At 39.0% G+C, this 21,267-nt stretch overlaps 1 protein-coding gene across 4 annotated transcripts in view; it reads left to right on the top strand.

Moving 5' to 3' along the window:
• Positions 1 to 21,267, top strand: part of SSBP2 (single stranded DNA binding protein 2) — a 273,412-nt gene that overhangs the window by 207,796 nt on the left and 44,349 nt on the right. For all 4 annotated transcript variants that reach the window (XR_013346153.1, XM_077817137.1, XM_077817136.1 and 1 more), the window contains 4 exons: positions 4,549 to 4,608; positions 7,886 to 7,952; positions 8,177 to 8,247; positions 12,228 to 12,295. Coding sequence is in view for 3 of the 4 variants with exons in the window: in XM_077817137.1 (XP_077673263.1) it covers positions 4,549 to 4,608; positions 7,886 to 7,952; positions 8,177 to 8,247; positions 12,228 to 12,295 (266 nt within the window). In the remaining variant the exon portion in view is untranslated. The remainder of the gene's footprint in view (positions 1 to 4,548; positions 4,609 to 7,885; positions 7,953 to 8,176; positions 8,248 to 12,227; positions 12,296 to 21,267) is intronic.

The raw sequence follows: 21,267 nt of genomic DNA, 5'->3' as shown, positions 1-21,267 counted from the left end.
GCACCATGGATTTATATAGTGGCATTATGATATTTTCTGTCTTATTTTCTATCCCTTTCCTAACATTGTTTGCCTTTTTGACCACTGCTGCACACTGAGTTGAAGTTTTGATGATTTCTTTCTTGAGTAGCAACAGCTAATTTAGAACCCATCATTATATATGTGTAGTTGGGATATTTTTTCCAATCTGCATTACTTTGCACTTCAATGTTGAATTTGATCTGCCATTTTGTTGCCCAGACACCCAGTCTGAGATCCCCATGTAACTCTTTGAGGTCATCTTTGGATTTAACTACCTTGAATAAATTTGAATTATATGCAAACTTTGCCACTTCATTGTTCGCTCTCCTTTCCAGATAATTAATGAATATGTTGAACAGTTGGGGGATCCCACTGCTTATCTGTCTCCATTGTGAAAACTGACCATTTTTTCCTACCCTTTGTTTCTTATCTTTTAACCAGTTACTGATCCATGAGAGGACCTTCCCTATTATCCTATGACTACTTAGTTTGCTTAAGAGCCTTTGGTGAGAGATCTTGTCAGAGGCTTTCTGAAAATATAAATACAACTAAATTGTCTGGATTTCCCTTATCCACATGCTTGTTAACATCCTCAAAGAATTCTTATTGATTGGTGAGGCATGATTTCCCTTTACAAAAGTCGTGTTGACTCTTCCTCAACAAATAGTGTTCATCTATGTGTCTGATAATTTTGTTCTTTAGTATAGTTTCAGTCAAGTTGCCTAGTACTGAAATTAGGCTCATGGCCTATAATCGCCAGGATTGCTTCTCACATCCTTTTTAAAAATTGGTGTTACGTTAGCTACCTTCCAGTTATCTAGTACAGAGGCTTATTTCAATGATAGGTTATATACTACAGTTAGTAGTCCTGTCATTTCATATTTGAGTTCAATCAAACTCTTGGGTGAATACCATCTGGTCCTGGTGACTCATTACTGTTTAATTTTTCAATTTGTTCTAAAACCTCTACTATTGACCCATTGGTGTGTGACAATACTTCAGATTTGTTCCTAAAAAGAATAGCTGTGTTGTGGGTATCTCCCCCATGTCCTCTGCAATGAAGACCAATATAAATAATTCATTTTGTTTTGTTGAAATGGCCTTGTACTTACTGCCACCAGGTGTGTGCTGCCATAAGTGAATGTAGAACCTAGGGTGAATCTTGCCCTATATATTTACCTTTTCTTTTTGAGGTAAGTTTTCTTTTCTTTAACTTTTTTTCTTTTTTTCAGGTTATTTTTGACATTAAATTGAACCATACAGCACAGCCTGCACATAGGCTATCACAGTGGTGGGCAGCCTGCGGCACATGGGCTGCATGCAGTCCATCAGGGTAATCCACTGGCAGGCCGCCAGACAGTTCGTTTACATTTGCACGGCCTCCTGCAGCTCCCAGTGGCCGCGGTTCGCCCAGCTGCAGGTGGCCGTGCAAAGGTAAACAAACTGTCTGGCAGCCCACCAGCGGATTACCCTGACGGGCCGCATGTTGCCCGCCACTGGGCTATCACATGCGTAGAAATTCACACATAAAGATTAAATTTACTTTAAAATCTGTCTGGTTAAACAAGAGTCACATCTCCAGGAATTGAAATTTGAACTTACTAAAATACATAGAAATAAAAGAAGTCCTGTGTTTAACTCCTTCTTTCAGAGGCTTCATCCAATGTTCCGGAGCAGAGAGAAGGAATCCAGAAATTACATAGAGGTGCCTTTTAAAAACCAAGTGGAATCATGGTAGTTTTCTAATGGGTTCTCTGACCACAATTTTCAAACCTGGATACCTAATGTTAGGCCCCTTAATCCAAATGTAGGCCCCTAAAGAAGAGTGGCCTGATTTTCAGAGATACTGAGCTTGCAATTCCCACTGGTTTCAGTAAGATTGTGGATACCCATCATTACTGAAAATCAGGCTACTTATATTAAGGTGCCTAAATATTGCAAATTTTGCAATTTATTTGCCCATTTTTGTCATTATATATGAAAACATGAGTAAAAAGAAGTAATAGCAGTATCCAAATATTAATTTAACCTCACTTGGGAATAAACAAACTCTAATCCCAGTATTCAGAAAGGATGTTGATTTAAATAAAAGAGTTTCTTGAGAGCCAGGCCACTTGCTGGATTATCATCTGTAGGAATTAACCCAAGCGCTGGTTGCTAGGCACAAGAAATCTTGAACATTTTATATTTCAAAATCAAGCAGGCTTAAAGCTTAACAGCAAACAGAACAAAAATAGCTAGTAGTAACAATAAGCAGTTAAAGATGCCAGAGTCTCTATGTCATCTTCATCCTGTTGGATATTGTTTGTGGAATCCGACTTTTGTAACTTGTCAAAAAGTCATGCTGAATCATTATCACTTTTCCTGACTGTCTGAACCAGAATGTAACCAGGAAAAGTGCTGCTGTTTCAACATATGCTTTTTCAAAGGCTTTCCTAATAGAAACACATTCTCTCCTTTTCTGATTGTTTTTCCTGGGCTTTAGAATGAGAAGAATGAAATTTTGAAGACTGATTTTTTTTAAATAGAATGTATCTTTTGTTCCCGTTCCAGCTGTTGGAATTGTTTCTTTGTCATGACTGTCTGTAACAGAAAAATAATATTTGTTTCCTGCGCCCTGTTTAGGGTTTTTCAATACAGACTTTTTTTTAAACCTGCAGTCATTATAATGGGATCTTCTACTTTGTCCAGCTGTATAACATTAAAACCACTGTACAGTCATTTGCTCCAGCCATTTCAGTGAGCTCAGTAAGTCCAACACTTCCAGCTCAGCTTTTGTTCTCCAGAATTTCCACTCTGTTGGTCTGAGAGATCCTGAGGGAAAGGCTTGTGGAAGGAGAGGTTTTGCCCTGATTATTGCAGGGATAGTATTCTCTTTGTTCAAATATTCACAATTTAAAGAATGCTTTAGGCTCTTCAGCTGGTTCTGGAATTACAGATGTTATTAGTTGCCAAAATCACTCTTTTATCATCTTTCTACTTAGACATTTGCTCCCTTTCCTTTCAGATCTAGACTTTGCTACCATGATCCCTGCTTTCTGACTTCTAGATGGGAATAATTCAATGTGTTCTACCTATGATTGTGTTTGAAGACAGCTTGAAAGTTACAGCTGGTGAAAATTTCATGGGCTGTCGTGCTTGAAAATGTAATCATGAGGAATTGTAATAGCACTCCCCCTGATCTCTGGTCACAGGATCATTGTCTCTGGCACCCCCTACTAGGCTCTCCCTCATCCCTGTGATGGCCTTTTCCAGCCTTTGTCTTCTCCTGAGTTCCTTCAGGTGTTCTGTGGCTTGGCCCTCAAACCAACTCACATGAAAGTCTAAACCACTTCCACTGGAACATGAACAAATCCAAATGAATCTTAAAACTTATACCCCTTCTGCCTCTTTCAGACTCCGCTTTAGTTCCTTTGTTGGCCCTACCTCAGGCTTCCCCTGCAGGAACCTAACCTGCTCCCGTAATATTCTTCCTCTGTTGTTTCCTGTCTGCTAAAGCCTATCCCAGGGCTTCTCTCTGCCAGAGAGATCTGTCTCCTCTGCAGTCTCTCCTCTGCTGAGCTCCTTCAGTCTACCTATAAGTCATAACTATACCTCCTCTGGCCAGAAGGCAGTTAATTAATCACCCTCCAGATGCAGAGCATGACTAATTGGGATTCTTTCCCTTGCCTTTCAGGTGATAGGGGTTAAGCCCCAACACTGGAATGTTAGATCTGTTTTCTGATGTTTGCATTGGCTTCCTGTTTACTTCTGGGTGCAATTTAAGGAGTTGACTTCCATATATTAATTCCTAACTGGTTTGCTTCCCAGCAATCTTAAAGACTATCTCTTTCCTATGTACTACAATGGCAGCTGAGGTCCAGTGGACACTCAGCTAACACCAAGTGATGGTGAACCAAGGTTTGTTGGATGGGGTAGGTAGACTGGCGTGTGGGGAGGAAGGGTTGCATTACATGAGGTATGTGAGCAGAGCTCAGTAATTTAGATAATGTAGTTCAAATAAGTCTCTAGACCTGTAGACACATATGTGAACCAAACCTGAAATCCAAATCCTCTGTCACTATTATATACCCTATATTCTTTAAAATGAAAATGTAAAAAGATAAAGTACTTGACATTTTGAATTATTCTGTTATTATGTATCTCTCAACTCTTCCTAGAGTATTTTATTTTATATTCCAGGCTTTTTAACTTCCCTTTTATCCAGTCAAAAACTTCCATTTTTGATTATGTAATGTTAATAGTTTATCATTTTACATATGCTGTGCATATAGTTGTTCATATTCTGCTTACACAATAGCTGTATTAAAAATTTTAAGAAATGCAGCTTGGTACTAATCTTCAGAAAAGAGTTTTAAAATATATATAGTTTTGCTAAGTGCTGCAGACTAATGTACTAAATACTGTTGTCAAAGTATATAAAATGAGCTCCTGAGATTTGAGGATCACAGGAACTATATATGTAGTTACTACATAAAACATTTCTGAACTAAATTGAATTCTTTGGTTATGTTCCTTTTTTCATAGCCTTTTATGTCCCCTCGATACCCTGGAGGTCCAAGGCCACCTTTAAGAATACCCAATCAGGTAAGAGCCTTATATCAAGGACACACATTTATGGGCCGTGGTTTTCAATCTTTTTACATTTGCAGACCCATAAAAAATTTCGAATGGAGGTGTGGATTTCTTTGAAAATCTTAGACATAGTCTGTGGACCTACAGGGTTTGCAGACCACAGGTTGAAAACCACTGTTTTAGGGAATATGGTATAGTGGTTAATAGGGGGATTCCTGAGTCCCATTTCTGATTGTTCCATCAACTACTAACTTCTGTAATTTCTAATTCATTTAACCTTTGTCTGCCCCTTTTTGCCCAGCTGTAAAAGGGTATATTGATATGTACTACATAGGAGAGGTGGGTAGCTTAATTAAAGTTTATTAACTGCTTTCTGATCTGTACATGGAAGGGACTATATCAGAGGTGGGCAAACTATGGCCCACGGGCTAAATTTGGTCCGCGGGACCCTCCTGCCCAGCCCTGAGCTCCTGGCCTGGGAGGCTAGCACCCGGCCCCTCCCCTGCTATTCCCCCTCCCCCGCAGCCTCAGCTCACTGCGCTGCCGGCGCAATGCTCTGGGCAGAGGGGCTGCGAGCTCCTGGGGCAGTGCAGCTGCAGAGCCCGGCCTACCCCGGTGCTCTGTGCTGCACGGCTGTAGCGCCGCCAGCCACCAGTGTTCCAGGCAGCACGGTAAGGGGGCAGGGAGCAGGGGGATTGGACAGAGGGCAGGAGAGTTCGAGGGGGTGGTCAGGGGCCAAGGGTGTGGATAGGGATCAGGGCGGTCAGAGGGCAGGAAACAGGGTGGTTGAATGGGGGCAGGGGTCCTGGGAGGGCAGTCAGGAAGGAGAGGAGGGGTTGGATGGGGCGGCGGGGGCCAGTCAGGATCAGGGGTTCCGGGGGTGGTCAGGGGACAGGGAGAAGGGGTGGTTGGATGGGGCAGGGGTCCCGGGGGGGCAGTCAGGAATGAGAGGAGGGGTTGGATCGGGCTGTGGGGGGAAATCAAGGGCGGGACGTCTGGGGGCGGTCAGGGAGCAAGGGGTGGTGGATGGGACAGGAGTCCTGGGGGGGCTGTCAGGGGGCGAGAAGCGGGCGCGGGGTCAGATAGGGGTTGGGGGCCGGGCCATGCCCGGCTGTCTGGGGTGGCACAGCCTCCCCTAACCGGCCCTCCATACAATTTTGGAAACTCAACGTGGCTCTCAGCCCAAAAAGTTGGCCTGCCCCTGGACTATATACTGTAAGTGAAAAGTTATCATTGCTTTAAACATTTGTTATAAGTATACTGTAATTCAGTATAAAATAAATTCCTGATTGCTATACCTTACAATAATATGTTACTCAAAGACATTCTGGCATTTGACTTTCACATTTTTATATGTATGTATTTCTAAATTGTTTAAATACTGGCAGGTAAAAGCTGGATGTGGTGAATACTATAAAAACTACTGCCAACCTGCTGTTTTAATTTCAGAAGCTATTTTTGTCTGCACATTACACTGTTTTCAGTTTAGAGCTATAGCATAATCTCAGTGAATTACAGCCCTTGCAGTTCATTTACATTATGCCACATTCATGAATTACCAGTTTTGGCAACATTGCCTATCATTAAGTTACAGATAATATAAGCAGTACATGAAAGTGATAAACTATTGTAATGCAGTTTTAAAGTTGAAATTTTGATTACACAAAAGTCAGTAAAATCATAGTTAAAATTCTCACAGTAACCATAACTCTTCCCTCGAGCACATGCATTATAGTAGGGCTCTGTCTTATTTGGTCACATAGGAAAATGTGACATACTGCTCAGCAATAATACAATATGATACAGTGGAAGGAAGGGGCACTTCTTTATATAACCATACATGTTCCAAATATTGCATGAGTCAAATTTCCAGCCTGGGTGTCTTACACTAAGGACTTTACTCCTGTTTCCCTGCATGCCACCTGTCATCTTTGGCACAGGTGACCAGATTCCACTTTGCTGGAATTTGACACTTTTTTGCATGTTTTACTTTTTGCTCCTACATATCATTCTGAACCTGCACCTATTGAAGTAAATGATAATGCTCCCATTGACTAAAATGACACAGAATGAAACTCTATAAGTTCCATAAATCATATAATGAAGTACACAATTGTAATGCATACTCAAAAGGGAACATTGTGAATGTTACCTTTGAATTTCCTGACTCTTCTGCAATTAAAACCTCAACCTTAGAGTGCATGTGTTTTTATATATATATATATATATATGTACGTATGTGTGTGTAAAAGTGTAAAATAATAAACATATATATATATATTTATTTATGTATATACATATATATGTAAAATAATAAAAATTCACCACAATCATATTTCTTCGCAGTCAAGATAAACTGATCAGTTCCTTCATTAAGCAATACCAGTGTTACCTGATTAGATGCATTTAATAACACCAGATTTACTTACTCCAGATAAACATTTTTATTATGAATTAATTAATTTTAGTTGGCTTTTGAAACACCATTCCAGACTCAAACATCCATTCTTGATGAAGATTTTTGTAAGATGACTATACTACAGATATTTGTGCAAAAGGCTAGAGAAATTAATTGTAAATCTAACTATCTTATAACAGACTCAAAGGACAGATAATAACTTGGGGATTTAAAAACAATATGCTACATTTGGGCCAAGCGGGACATAACAACACATTATATTATCATGCTTGAAGGCAGGATTTGGGACCAAGCTTGGAGTCTCTTGTTTCCATTGTAGGAGTATAGAGAGTATATCTTGGAACTAATGTCCTTGGATGGTTAGGGAGGATGGAAACTACATTCCCCACCTCCCAGCCCTACCTTAGCCTGCATTTTGAATACCGCCCAGGTGGCCTAGTTGTGGCTGAGCATCTGAGAGGACCACAAAGCCACCCTTCTAGCCCTGGAAGGTAGCTGTTAAAATGATAGAGGATGTCAAAATTTAAACATAGAGAAAACTGACCCCAGAATCAAGAAACGGCATTGCCCCATGCTCCATAGCCAGGTGGGATACACAATACAAGGAGATTAGGGACAAATAAAAGAAAATTAGGTAAAAATAAATACTGAAGAATATTCACATTTAGCTGTTTAAATCATTGGAGCTCCATGTGGCCACAAGGGTGCGTGGATCCAATTGTAAGATCTTGTCCTATATCTTTAGCAGAGTTAAACTTTTTGCTTTACACTTGGCTCAGTAACAGTTTCAAAATTAAAAACAAAATTACCTGAATTATCTGTTTAAAATACAGTTTATATTTCCTCTCAACATGTTTTATATATGTGTAGGCACTTGGAGGCGTCCCAGGAAGTCAGCCATTATTGCCCAGTGGGATGGACCCAACACGACAACAAGGTAAAGTGCCTGTTTACTAGATGTGAAATGTATATTGAGAATATCAACCTTTTTTTTTTCTTTTAGAAGGGTTCTGCATGATCCCAAACTTGCATCCAGCACCTCTTGTTTTAAAGTCCACTGCGGCTGCGTAAACACTTTTCAAACGATGAAGTGATAATTTGTCAATAATTTAGAAGTGTTTTTATGCACCACAGTTGTTAAAGTTGTGTGATTTTTTTCAGGGCATCCAAACATGGGTGGGCCAATGCAGAGAATGACTCCTCCAAGAGGAATGGTTCCATTAGGACCACAGGTACCTTGCATAAATATGTGTGTCTATATTTACAGTACACATACATATGATATTTTAGGGTCCTTTTTGTCACAGCTGTACTAGAACGAAGGTTTAAATATGTCAGCACTTTTCTTTCTAATCCCATTTTTAAGGGATTTTCTCTCTATAATAAAAAAATATTCTCAGTTAAAACTTGACAAAGTTGCGAACTATAAAGAAAATTTATTGTATTTACAAAATTTTATAAAGATTGATTTAATTTATTTTGAACGATACAGTTATAATTCAAATAAAAAGGCTTACATATTTGTCCATATAACTATAAAACATTGAGAAAACTTAAGTTTATGCCACAATTAATGCATATTATGGTCTAAGTCTAGGATTTTCAAAGGAGCCTAAGCAATTGGCTCAGGCTCCTTTGAAAATCCTAACCTTATTGTTTATATTATTTTGGAGGGAAAATTAGCCCCACAATACAGCTAAAGTATTCATAGTCTGTGTAGCAAAAACAAAATTAATTAATTTTTATAAAGATCTTTCTCTAGCCACTAAACTTCTGATAAAAAATTCCACACTCTAGGTTTTTTGGCATAAGATTTTTAATATGCACAATTAGTCATACTGTCTACAGATGGTGCCTGCATATCACCTATAAATACCAGTTGTTAGCCTTGTCTTTCTAGATCTGCTTTTCAAGAAGAGCAACAAGCTTGAACATCTGTGTTCAGCCTTCCTCCCAATGCTGACCTGGTTATAGTTACTTATACAGAGACTCATTCTCCAAGGGTGTGAAAGTTTTTTAGTAAAAATTTATAATATTTCCACTTACAAGAATGAAGTCAAGTGGAAATTAAATCCATTCTGAAATACCTCCAAAAAGGTTAGCCCAGTGGATTGTCCATTGCTTATTATCACTTTTCCTCAGTAACTCAGGTCTCAAACTTTGTTTTTTGTTTTTTTGCTTGTTATAGCCATTTTGGCTTTACATCTTATTCTGAAGAATATTTGGGTTATGTTCATCCCTCTACACTTTGATTTCTTCATTCAGATATTTTCCTTAGTGACTTCTCTGTTCAATGGGATCTACGTTTAGTTTTGAATAACTGGGTAGCTCTTTCTTTTTAACCCATGACTCTTTTTGGTCGCAACCAATTCTGCATGTGTAACCAACACAAATGTGTATAAACATATGTTTGTTTTTCTACAGCACTTTGGTATTTCTGCCACTTTCTTTTTTGTGGTGGAAAGTTAAGCTTTGTGGTCATGAATTTAAGCTCACACTTTACGCTAGCATTATTAGCTACACACAGTAGGCAAGTCTGATGTCAATTTTAGCAAAGATGATTTTCAGTTTTATTCTCTTTAAAACTGGAGGGGACTATGTAATTCTCTCAGACCTGAGTTTTCCAAAGTAGTCTTTTCTATAGGTCCATGCTTATCTATCATCCTTCTCATTTGCCTGGGGGTGGCGTGGGTCTTCTGAGCAAGCAGTTTTAATAACTCGAAGGACGAGCTAACTTACAGAGCCTTTCATGCCCACTTTAAGGTACTTCTGCAGTGCCAGAGAATGTAAAGCTGCTTTAGGCTTAATCTACACTAGGAGGGTTTTGCTGGTTGTACTGCACTGGTGTAGTTAAACTGCAAAACCTCTTGTGGTGTAGACACAGTTATATTGGTATAAAAGTGCTTATCCCAGTATAGCTTATGTCAGTTTCCTGACTGCAGCTATACTAGGACTTTTACCAGTATAACTATGTTGGCAAAAAATCATACCCCTTACCAAAATAGCTATGCCAGTAAAACTTTTTAGTGTAGACCTGTCCTTCATGTAAATGAGATTCAAGCACACAAAATATAAAAGAGTTATCTAAATACCATATGTCATGGTGACAGGCCATATTTGAGCTAGATAGCAAGTTTGGACTGTACACTAGTTTTGATTTTGCTGTCCAGTTTGTTTGGTGCTAACACCTACATTCTTGTGCTTGGGATAGGGAGACTGAAAACACAAGTATGTAACTTTTTTACATTTTATTTTAAATGAATTTTCCCTCATTTAACAGTTTGCCATAGGTATAATAGTTAATTTTTGGATAATGACTGACAAACAAAAAAACAAATTACAGTGAAAGGGAAAAGGAAAATAAAACAAGGAAAAGTAACGAAACAAAAACAACTTTGTTAAACTCTGCCTCTAACTGTTGTTAAGACTCCTTCATTCGCCACTGTTCTCCAGATTCCTCTCTTCATCCATCTTCTCCTCTTGGATTTCCTTCTTGGCAGAAGCTGTCCCAGGTCTACCCTAATTATTTTCTTTCATCTTCAGCAACAGGCAAACAGTTGTATATAATTGTAAAGGTTTATGCTTACTAAATGTGCCAAATGATTTTAATCTGATTTCTCTCAGTTCAAGTTCAGCAAGGACACCTGACTAAAATGCTTCCAGTTGAGAACTCCTAGTGAATTCCATAAAGATCTTAGGCCCACAGACTTGGTTCCTTTGTCAGAATAAAGAAAAGAAAAAACAGGAAGATGGTCCAAAGAAAGGTGGCTCAGATCTCTGAAATGAAGATGGAAAAATAGAATTAAATAGCTTCAGAGTTCCTCCAGAAATGGATGTCATTTTGGTACTGTTTTGGTGCAGGGAGACGCCAAAAACATGAATATTTAAAGGGAACGCGAGGTAGCATTCCAATTGTTTTAGAATTAGCTTATTAGCTTGTTACATAAACCCATTCATACGAGCCATCTATGTGTAGAACTCCCGTGGGCTTCAATGGGAAGTCTAAACAAGGAGCACTTGCAGGTTTGTCTTCTAGTTTGCAACAAGAGAACTTACTCCTAGAAGTCCTTTCTTGGTTCACTTTAAATAAGTTTTTTGTAATTGAAATATCTCTTTTCGCTATGACACATGAAATACAGTATCAGGTCTACATTTTAAATCTTATTGTCAGATTGCTCCCTGGTCTGCATAATTTGATGCTCAAATACCCTAGAGCATTGATTTGTGTAACAGACTGCTTTGGAGAACTCCAGTTAAAGTTCAGTAATCCAGTTATAGTATAACTAGAGTGAGTTGTAGTTACATCATTGCAAAACAGATAACAATAACGACTTTGAGGACATTCTGTTCTCTTAGGTAAATGATTGTCTGCCCCACTTCCTCAAAACATACTATTTTACTTTTTAGAAATTGCTTTATTATACATATATTTGCCTAAGATATCAGAAAAATGCAGTAGGACTGGTACAGTTCTATTTACATTTAACTGAAAAAATTGACCTAATAGTTTAGTCTTTCAGGAAAATAGCACAATGTCTAGGCTTTTGTCAGTTTATGTCATGATCTAAATCTTCTCTGAGCACACACATTGGTTTTATCTATAATAGGGTTTTGGATAGCTCATTCATAGGCATTTCTATGGCATCCATTATGCTATCTGAATAATTTTCATGTTTGTTGCCTTAAATTGGTTACAAGAGGAGTATAGCAATCATTTTATGTGTTACAGAAATGAAATATTTTCCCATGGAAGTTTTTAATACCCTGTTCATTAACCAGGTTCAATTAAAAATAATTCTATCAGAATTCCAAACTGTGAAACCCCCCGAAAAAAATCTATTTTCTGTCCTTGAACGAGTTTTCATGGTATGAAAGTTGAACAGTTACTGAATCTGATCTTTGTTGACCATTGACTTTGCTACCTTGTATCATAAATCTTCATGGAACAATTAGCATTTTAAGTATGCTTAGTACACATAAATTTTTAAGACCCGTTAATATGTGTAGTGTACTAAGCATACTACTTTTTCGTTAGGCATAAGAATTTTTTTTTAAAGTCAAGAATGGAAACTCCTGCAAGAATGAGTCACACTGGCCTATCCAATCAACAGGTGTGTAGGGAAGTCATTAACCTGCTGTCCTTTCTTTCCCCCCTCCTCTTTGGTTTTGTTTTTTTGTTTTGTGGTAGTCTGACCCTTGGTTATCATTGCAGAACTATGGAGGTGCAATGAGACCGCCACTGAATGCTTTAGGTGGCCCTGGAATGCCTGGAATGAACATGTAAGCAAAATAATAAACTACGATCGCATTTATAAAAGTAATCTTTTCCTTTTAAAAGAAAAAATAATTGTGACATACATAGTACCAGGGAGAATGTATTTTGATTAATTAACTAATATTAAGAGTTGTGACAAAGTAAAGAAACATCACAGCAGTTTCACTCTTGTGCAAAGCATCTTTTACAGAATTCTTTGTTTTTTCCTTCCAAGTCTCTTTCTAAATGTTGGGTTTGTTCTACAGGTCACGGTTCATATATTTGCAATATCTTGTTAGTGTGCCCACCATATTCATCTGTAGATTTGTAAAGAGCCTTGATATTAATTAGGTTTGAATGTTTATTTCACTGATTTAATAGTAACAGAGTTTGCCATCAATTCACACACAAAAAGAACATTTTAAAGAATAGTAAGGTTGTGATTCATATCTGCAAAAGCAAGGAAGTACATAGTATGGACAGAAACACACCATTGTCTTTAAATACATCATCACAAAGGATACACATTAAAAAAGTGTGTATTCTCCATTCTGTTGTATCAGTTTTATGCTAATGTAATCAGTGAAGTTACACTTCATAAAACCAGTGTTATGAAGTGGAGAATCAGGCCTGAGATATTTTAATGTACTACTGGCATTCAAGGACTTCTGGGGCTAGATACTCAGTTGGTGTAAACTGGTGTACACTGATTTACACCAGCTATGGATTGGATCCATGGAGTATCATCCTCTCTTGAAATATAAAGATAACTCCTATTTTCCAAGCCTCCAGAGCAACTTCAGATGTCAAACCACTGTTTTGGTTAATAATAATGAATAAGTTGAAGTTGCACTGAAGCTAAGGCCTTCAGTGCAACTCTCCGTTATCAGCTCCCGCACTGCGAAGCACAGCCCCTGCCAGCATTGCTCCTCGCCTGCCCCAGGCTTGAAGTTTGGGCAGGGAGGGGGACACAGCCCTCTAACCCCCAAACTACGCCATATTTAAAAGTAGGGGGCATGGCCCCCTGGTGCCCCCAGTTCCAGCACCATTGCCCCTCCTCACTTCTACAAAGGCTCCAGTGCCCTTGCTTCAGTACCATACTTGTGGTTGAGTTAGAAGAGTGTTTCTTAACAAGTTGGTCATGACCTCCAGGAGGGTCAAGAAAGGTAACATTTTATTACAATGTAAAGCAAGGGAAATCTCATTCCCTTCTCCACACACCCCCTTACCCTTCAACAGATCAACAGACCGACAGAGAAAGACACACACCAAGGCTTATCATTAATATATTTTTACTCTTACTTTTATAGTAAACTGGAAGGGAATCATGAACATTTTTTATTGCAAATAAGGTGTCGCCAACCTGAAAAGGTTGCAAAACACTGAGTTAGAACACATCTTGCAGAGAGACGTCTGATCTTGATTTAAAGATTTCAAGTAATGAAAAATCTGCCACATCTTAGATATATTGTTCTAATCTTCAGGCAGTTCTTGCATTTTTGAAGCAAATAAAATACATTTAAGGTTTGTGTTACTTTACTATAGATGTCTTCTGTTGCACTCAGGACAATTATTGGAAATTAATATAGAAAAAATAACTAGATATTTGAAATCAAGTGTAGGTACAACACAAATTGTAGAAAGGGTCTCAAGAAAGAGATTCCAGCAAAGGAAAACAAAACTAAACTATTCATTACAAAATTTGTTGCTATTTAATAACAAAAAATTAGAAATAGAAGCAAAAAAAAGTATTTTGAGGATACTTGTACACATGAGAGAGACCTTATATAGGAAAAACAGACAAACAGGTTGCTGTCTCAGAAAGGAGCTCCTCACCTGCCAGTTAGCAGAAAATGAAACGGCCATGGTTGAAGTACAACTTCTATATCTCAGCAGTAGGTAAGCATACTTTCTCTTGTGTTGAGACAGTTACACATGTCTAGTTGTAACACTGTCAGACCCCGGTCATTGGGATCAAACCTGGGACTTCTGGAGCTTAGTGCATGAGCCTCTACTGCATGAGCTAAAAGCCATATGGCCGTTAGCTAAGGCTGTAGAGCAGACTCATTAATCTCTCTCTCTTTCAGTGGTCTCAGTGCCACTAGATGGGACAGAACACCACACCCAGGAGGTGTGTGAGTTATACAGCCACACAGTGAAGCGGGAGGGAAGAAGGGGCTTTCTTCTCACCTTGCACTTAAGAGTTACCCAGAATTGTAGCTCCTGTAGCTTGAAGTACTCAGGAGCTTCTATATGACATAAAGAAGGCATGAAGTAGCCACTCATAGCTCCTTCTCCCCATGCTTCAGCCAAGCATATGCTGTGCTCCTTAAAGGCTATTGTAATTAACGTCCCTCTAGTGCAACTGAAAATGGAAGCAAAATATCTGTCATTGTTCTGGGAGGCGTGGCTTCACACGGCCCTTACCACACACTGTGCCTTAAAGTAACAAGCTAGCCCAGAGTGCTCGTATTAGAAAGCTGTGCTTTTATGGTATTCTGATCCCTGTCATATGCTGGATCCTGGACCTTGGAAAGGAGTTCTGTTATATCTCTTACCTTCAGAGAATCTGATTTATCAGTAAGAAATTTTTCTCACATTGTCAAAGTGAGTAATTTTTCTCTTACTATCAAATGGAGTTACGTACACATATCAAAAGGAGAATAGAGGCTTAACTCTGTATTTTTTGCTTTTGCAGGACATGAAGTGTGAGGCCCAGCCTTAAAGTTATTGATGTCACTTGTACATGAATTTCTTTAGCATATAAGTCCTTGTACTGTGATATCATAGCACAGACGTATTGTACATATTAACACTAACGTTCAGTTTCAGTTATAGAGAGCATCTAAGGATAATCCACATCCAGTAGCAGTAAATGGACCCAGATGTTTTAGCAATTCCTCCTTTAGATTATTCCTTACAATTTATGCAATGCATGATGCTAAGCAACATCTGTGTATCTTATCTTCTGTACTTGTATTTCCATAAAAGATGGCAGCTTCCTTATTGCCTTATGCAGGGAGCATAGTTTAATTTGCATTTCCTTTTATGCAGGCATAAACTTTTTTGAGTTCAGTGGGTTTGGCCCTCTGGCAGCATTAAAATACGAAGATGTAGTTATTCTGCAAAGCCAACAGACATTTTAAAGTGTAATGTCTCCTCTGTAAGCAATTAGAGGGTAAAACTCAAAAGGCAGCTGTCTTGGTAGGAAGCTAAATATCTACCAAATAGCATTTTTGAAATTTTTCCTGGTGTTGCTTTGGCTAAAAATAATGCATACTATGTAATCTGTTATGACAACAAAACTAGCCTGAGAACTTCTAGACAGTGTTTCATCCCAAAAGGACATTTTTCTTAGTAGATGTAGCATTGAAAAATAATTGCTTACATAGCCTAAACTTCAGTATTTCAAATGTGATATATATTTATTTCATGCATCTTTTTAAAGAAAAAATAATTACAGTGAAATCTGCAAGTGCCCATGTCAGAGTTTTCATTATAAACTCACTTCTAAGGGATATAAATCTCGGCTATCGAACTTTAAGCCCAAATTTGGCATGATAAGTCTTTGTAAGGCAGTATTTTTTCATAAAAAATGGAAGCAAAATAGCAAATTTCAGGGGATAATGTTACAGTTTGTAAGCTTATTTTAATGGCCAGTATGAACCAGACTGTTTAAAAGGTGCTAAGAATGTTTCAGTGTATACCTGAAGAAAAAAAGAATTTCCACTCACTTTTTAGCTCATAGGCTTCCTTTATAGAAAAGCTAAAACACACACAAAAATAGGTATTCAGGCATTTGGTTTAAATTATTCAATATTCTGATAGAATACACTCACGCATAAGGAAACTGAAATATTGAACATTTTTTCAAATACTAGTACAAATAAAAAATTTGAGACTTATTTTCAAGATGACAATGAAAATTGATGTCTCCTGATTCACTGAAGGAAACATCTGGGTTTGCGTTAAAGGGGTCCTCAAAGAGGTAACATCCATAAGTTCTGTAAAAAATGAAAGTATGGAAATGATGACTGTGTTTCTAAAGAATGCTATTGTAATTGAACATATGAGTCTTCCATATGTAAAAGATTACATTGTGAAACTGGTACATTAATAGTAATGTTTTATGAATATGTTGACAGTTTCATAATAAACATCTATTAGAAGAAGGGGGCGGGGGAAGCTGCTCACATTGCTTTAAAGAACGTTGCAGCTGGCTAATTTTAAAAAACAACCAATATTCAACTCCATATAATCATGTACCTCCTCGACAGAATCTGCCATGGTGCTTCTTGTAGCTTTCTACATAGAAGTTTCCCCTATGACTTCAAGTAAATTTGCAAAATCCAGGACCTTGTCAGATGCAAGATGAGCTTTCACTTAGTCTGCTTTATACTTTTTAAGTATTTACATTAATCCAGATGTAGGCGGGTGGTAAAGCACTGGAATGGGTTACCTAAGGAGGTGGTGGAATCTCCATCCTTAGAGTTTTTAAGGCCCGGCTTGACAAAGCCCTGGCTGTGATGATTTAGTTGGTGTTGGTCCTGCTTTGAGCAGGGGATTGGATTAGACCTCCTGAGGTCTCTTCCAACCCTAATATTCTGTGATTTTATGTATTCTGTGTATTTTTCTTTACATCATATTCAATTTTGGGGGGTGAAAACAAAGTTACAATATTGTCACATACACACTTTCTTATATTGAAAACAATTTGATTTTTATAAGAATAAATTTAAAGCTTAAAACATCCCAAATTATGAGGAACAATCATTATTTTTATTTAACAAATTTCAGTATTCTTTGGTATTATAGATAAGTAGTAGATAAATGCTTACTTCATAGAATCATAAACTTTAAGGTCAGAAGGGACCATTATGATTGTCTAGTCTGACCTCCTGCACAACGCAGGCCACAGAATCTCACCCACCAACTCCTGTAACAAACCCCTAACTTATGTCTGAGCTATTGAAGTCCTCAAATTGTGGTTTAAAGACTTCAAGATGCAGAGAATCCTCCAGCAAGTGACCCATGCACCACGCTGCAGAGGAAGGCAAAAAACCCCCAGGGCCTCTGCCAATCTACCCTGGAGGAAAATTCCTTCCCTACCCGAAATATGGTGATCAGCTAAACCCTGAGCATGTGGGCAAGACTCACCACCCAGACACTTAAGAAAGAATTCTCTATAGTAACTCAGATCCCACCCCATCTAACATCCCATCACAGGCCACTGGGTATATCTACCACTAGTAATCGAAGATCAATTAATTGCCAAAATTAGGCTATCCCATCATATCATCCCTTCCATAAACTTATCAAGCTTTGTCTTAAAGCCAGATATGTGTTTTGCCCCCACTGCATCCCTTGGAAGGCTGTTCCAGAACTTCACTCCTCTGATGGTTAGAAACCTTCGTCTAATTTAAAAGTCTAAACTTCCTGATGGCCAGTTTATATCCATTTGTTCTTGTGTCCACATTGGTACTGAGCTTAAATAATTCTTCTCCCTCCATGGTATTTATTCCTCTGATGTATTTATAGATAGCAATCATATCTCCTCTCAGCCTTCTTTTGGTTAGGCTAAACAAGCCAAGCTCATTGAGTTTCCTTTCATAAGACAGGTTTTCCATTCCTCGGATCATCCTAGTAGCCCTTCTCTGTACCTGTTCCAGTTTGAATTCATCCTTCTTAAACATGAGAGACAGAACTGCACATAATATTCCAGATGAGGTCTCACCAGTGCCTTGTATAACAGTACAAACACCTCCTTATCTCTACTGGAAATACCTCGCCTGATGCATCCCAAGACCACATTAGCTTTTTTGACGGCCATATCACATTGGCGGCTCATAGTCATCCTGTGATCGACCAGTACTCTGAGGTCCTTCTCCTCCTCTGTTACTTCCAAGTAATGCGTTCCCAGTTTATAACAGAAATTCTTGTTATTAATCCCTAAATGCATGACTTTTCACTATTAAATTTCATCCTATCACTATTAATCCAGTTTACAAGGTCATCCAGATCTTCCTGTATGATATCCCGGTCCTTCTCTGTATTGGCAATACCTTCCAGCTTTGTGTCATCTGCAAACTTTATTAGCACATTTCCGCTTTTTGTGCCAAGGTTAGTGATAAAATGATTAAATAAGATTGGTCCCAAAACTAATCTCTGAGGAACTCCACTAGTAACCTCCTTCCAGTCTGACAGTTCACCTTTCAGTGTGACCTTTAACCAGTTCCTTATCCACCTTTCAGTTTTCATATTGACCCCCACCTGTTCCAATTTAGCTAATAATTCTCCATGTGGAACCGTATCAAATGCCTTACTGAAATCGGAGTAAATTAGATCTACTACGTTCCCTTTGTCTAAAAAATCTGTTACCTTCTCAAAGAAGGAGATCAGGTTGGTTTGACACAATCTAGCTTTTGTAAAGCCATGTTGTATTTTGTCCCAATTACCATTGACCTCAATGTCCTTAACTGCTTTCTTCTTCAAAATTTTTTCCAAGACCTTGCATACTACAGATGTCAAACTAACAGGCCTGTAGTTACCCAGATTGCTTTTTTTACCTTTCTTAAAAATAGGAACTATGTTAGCAATCCTCCAGTCATACAGTACAACCCCTGAGTTTACAGATTGATTAAAAATTCTTGCTAATCGGCTTGCCATTTCATGTGCCAGTTCCTTTAATATTCTTGGATGAAGATTATCCAGCCCCCCAATTTAGTCCCATTAAGCTGTTTGAGTTTGGCTTCTACCTCGGATGTGGTAATATCTACCTCCATATCCTCATTCCCATTTGTTGTCCTACCATTATCCCTAAGCTCCTCATTAGCCTCATTAAAGACTGAGGCAAAGTATTTGTTTAGATGTTGGGCCATGCCTAGATTATCCTTAACCTCCACTCCATCCTCAGTGTTAAGCAGTCCCACTTCTTCTTTCTTTGTTTTCTTCTTATTTGTATGGCTATAGAACCTTTTACTATTGGTTTTAATTCCCTTTGCAAGGTCCAACTCTACATGGCTTTTGGCCTTTCTCACTTTATCCCTACATGTTCTGACCTCAATAAGGTAGCTTTCCTTGCTAATCCCTCCCATCTTCCACTCCTTGTAGGCTTTCTGCTTTTTCTTAATCACCTCTCTGAGACGCTTGCTCATCCAGCTTGGTGTACAACTCCTGCCTATGACTTTTTCCCCCTTTCTTGGGATGCAGGCTTCTGATAGTTTCTGCAACTTTGACTTGAAGTAATTCCAGGCCTCCTCCGCCTTTAGATCCACAAGTTTTTCAGTCCAATCCACTTCCCTAACTAATTTCCTTAATTTTTTAAAGTTAGCCTTTTTGAAATAAAAAATCCTAGTCACAGATCTATTTTTGTTTATCCTTCCATTTAGTTTGAACTGAATTAGCTCATGATCGCTCTAACCAAGGTTGTCCCCTACAATCATTTCTTCTGGGGTCCTCACTGCTTACCAAAACCAAATTTAAAATGGCATCCTCTCTTGTCGGCTCGGCAACTACTTGGTGAAGGAATCCATCAGCTACCGCATCCAGGAAAATCTGAGCCCTATTATTATTACTAGCACTTGTCCTACAGTCTATATTTGGGAAGTTAAAGTCTCCCATGATCAACAATTACCATTAATATTTACTTCTTTAAAAACATTAAAGAGGTCGCTATCCATATCCACATCGGATCTTGGCGGTCTATAGCACACCCCATGCACTATCCCAGGGCAGGCTTTAGTAGCTTTCTTCTCCAGTGTGATGTTTGCCCAGACAGACTCTGTCTTATCCATTCCATCACTTCTTATTTCTTTACAGTCTACCTCATCATAGATATACAATGCTACTCCACCACCTTTGCCTTTATTTCTGTCTTTCCTAAACAGCACATACCCTTCAATACCCGTATTCCAGTCATGACTACTATTCCACCATGTTTCTGTTATCCCGTCTTTCTGTTCTATTTCACTTCTTGCACCAGTAGCTCTAGTTCCTCCCCGTTTTGTTACCTAGGCTCCTCGCATTAGTGTACAAACATCTTAATTTGGGCCATTTGGCTTCACTCACATTCTTTACCCAATTGGGCACATACATTCTACTGCCAATATTACCTATTAGATTGGTATGTACACTGCCCTTCCGCCTTATGTCCATTCTCCTAACCACGGCTGTATCCTTTCTTACTTCGTTTTCTTCCCTCTCAAAGAGAATAACTAGCGTGCAGGTTACCTGGACATCTCCCAACCATCTCCCCCGAATTCCTAGTTTAAAGCTCTCTTGATCGGTTATGCCATCCTCCATCCTAGAAGTCTATTTCCCTCCCTACTCAGGTGCAGTCCATCCCAAGAGAACAGTCCTCTGTCCATGAATGCTTCCCAGTGGCCATACATCCCAAAGCCCTCCTTATAGCACCACTGCCTGAGCCATCTATTGAGCATCATAATCTTGTCACATCTTTTTTTGCCTTTCTCTAGGAACAGGCAGAATCCCACTGAAGATCACCTGAGCCTCGATTTCCTTTAGCGTCTTCCCCAGCCTGGCATAGTCTCCCTTGATATGTTCCAGCGAGAATCTAGCCATATCATTTGTTCCCACGTGAAGGATAATCAATGGATTCTTTCCCGCTCCCGTTAGGATCCTCTTCAGCCTCAGGTCCGCATCCCTTATCTGAGCACCCAGCAGACAGCACACCCTTCTGTTCTCTGGATCAGCTCTTGTTACAGGCCTGTCTATTCTTCTCAGCAATGAGTCCCCAATCACGTAGACCTGCCCTTTCCTGGCGATGGTGCAATTCTCCAGTCTATCCCCTGTTCCATCTGGCCCCAAGTCCTCTTGATTCCTATTGTCCCCTGTAATCCTCTGCAACCCATCCCGTATCCTCCTGGGACTCATATGTGGTGTTATTTCCATTGACTCTTGCCCTCTTCCAATAGGACTATCTGCTCTTCTCTTTTTCCTTGCCCTCTCACCTTCAGTGACCATCTGCTGTGCCCCTTCT

The sequence above is a fragment of the Eretmochelys imbricata genome, chromosome 5 (genome assembly GCF_965152235.1).
Source record: "Eretmochelys imbricata isolate rEreImb1 chromosome 5, rEreImb1.hap1, whole genome shotgun sequence".
NCBI classification, from domain to species: Eukaryota; Metazoa; Chordata; order Testudines; family Cheloniidae; genus Eretmochelys; species Eretmochelys imbricata.
Note: the sequence above shows the minus strand (reverse complement) of the source record. Positions and strands in the feature narration are given on the sequence as shown.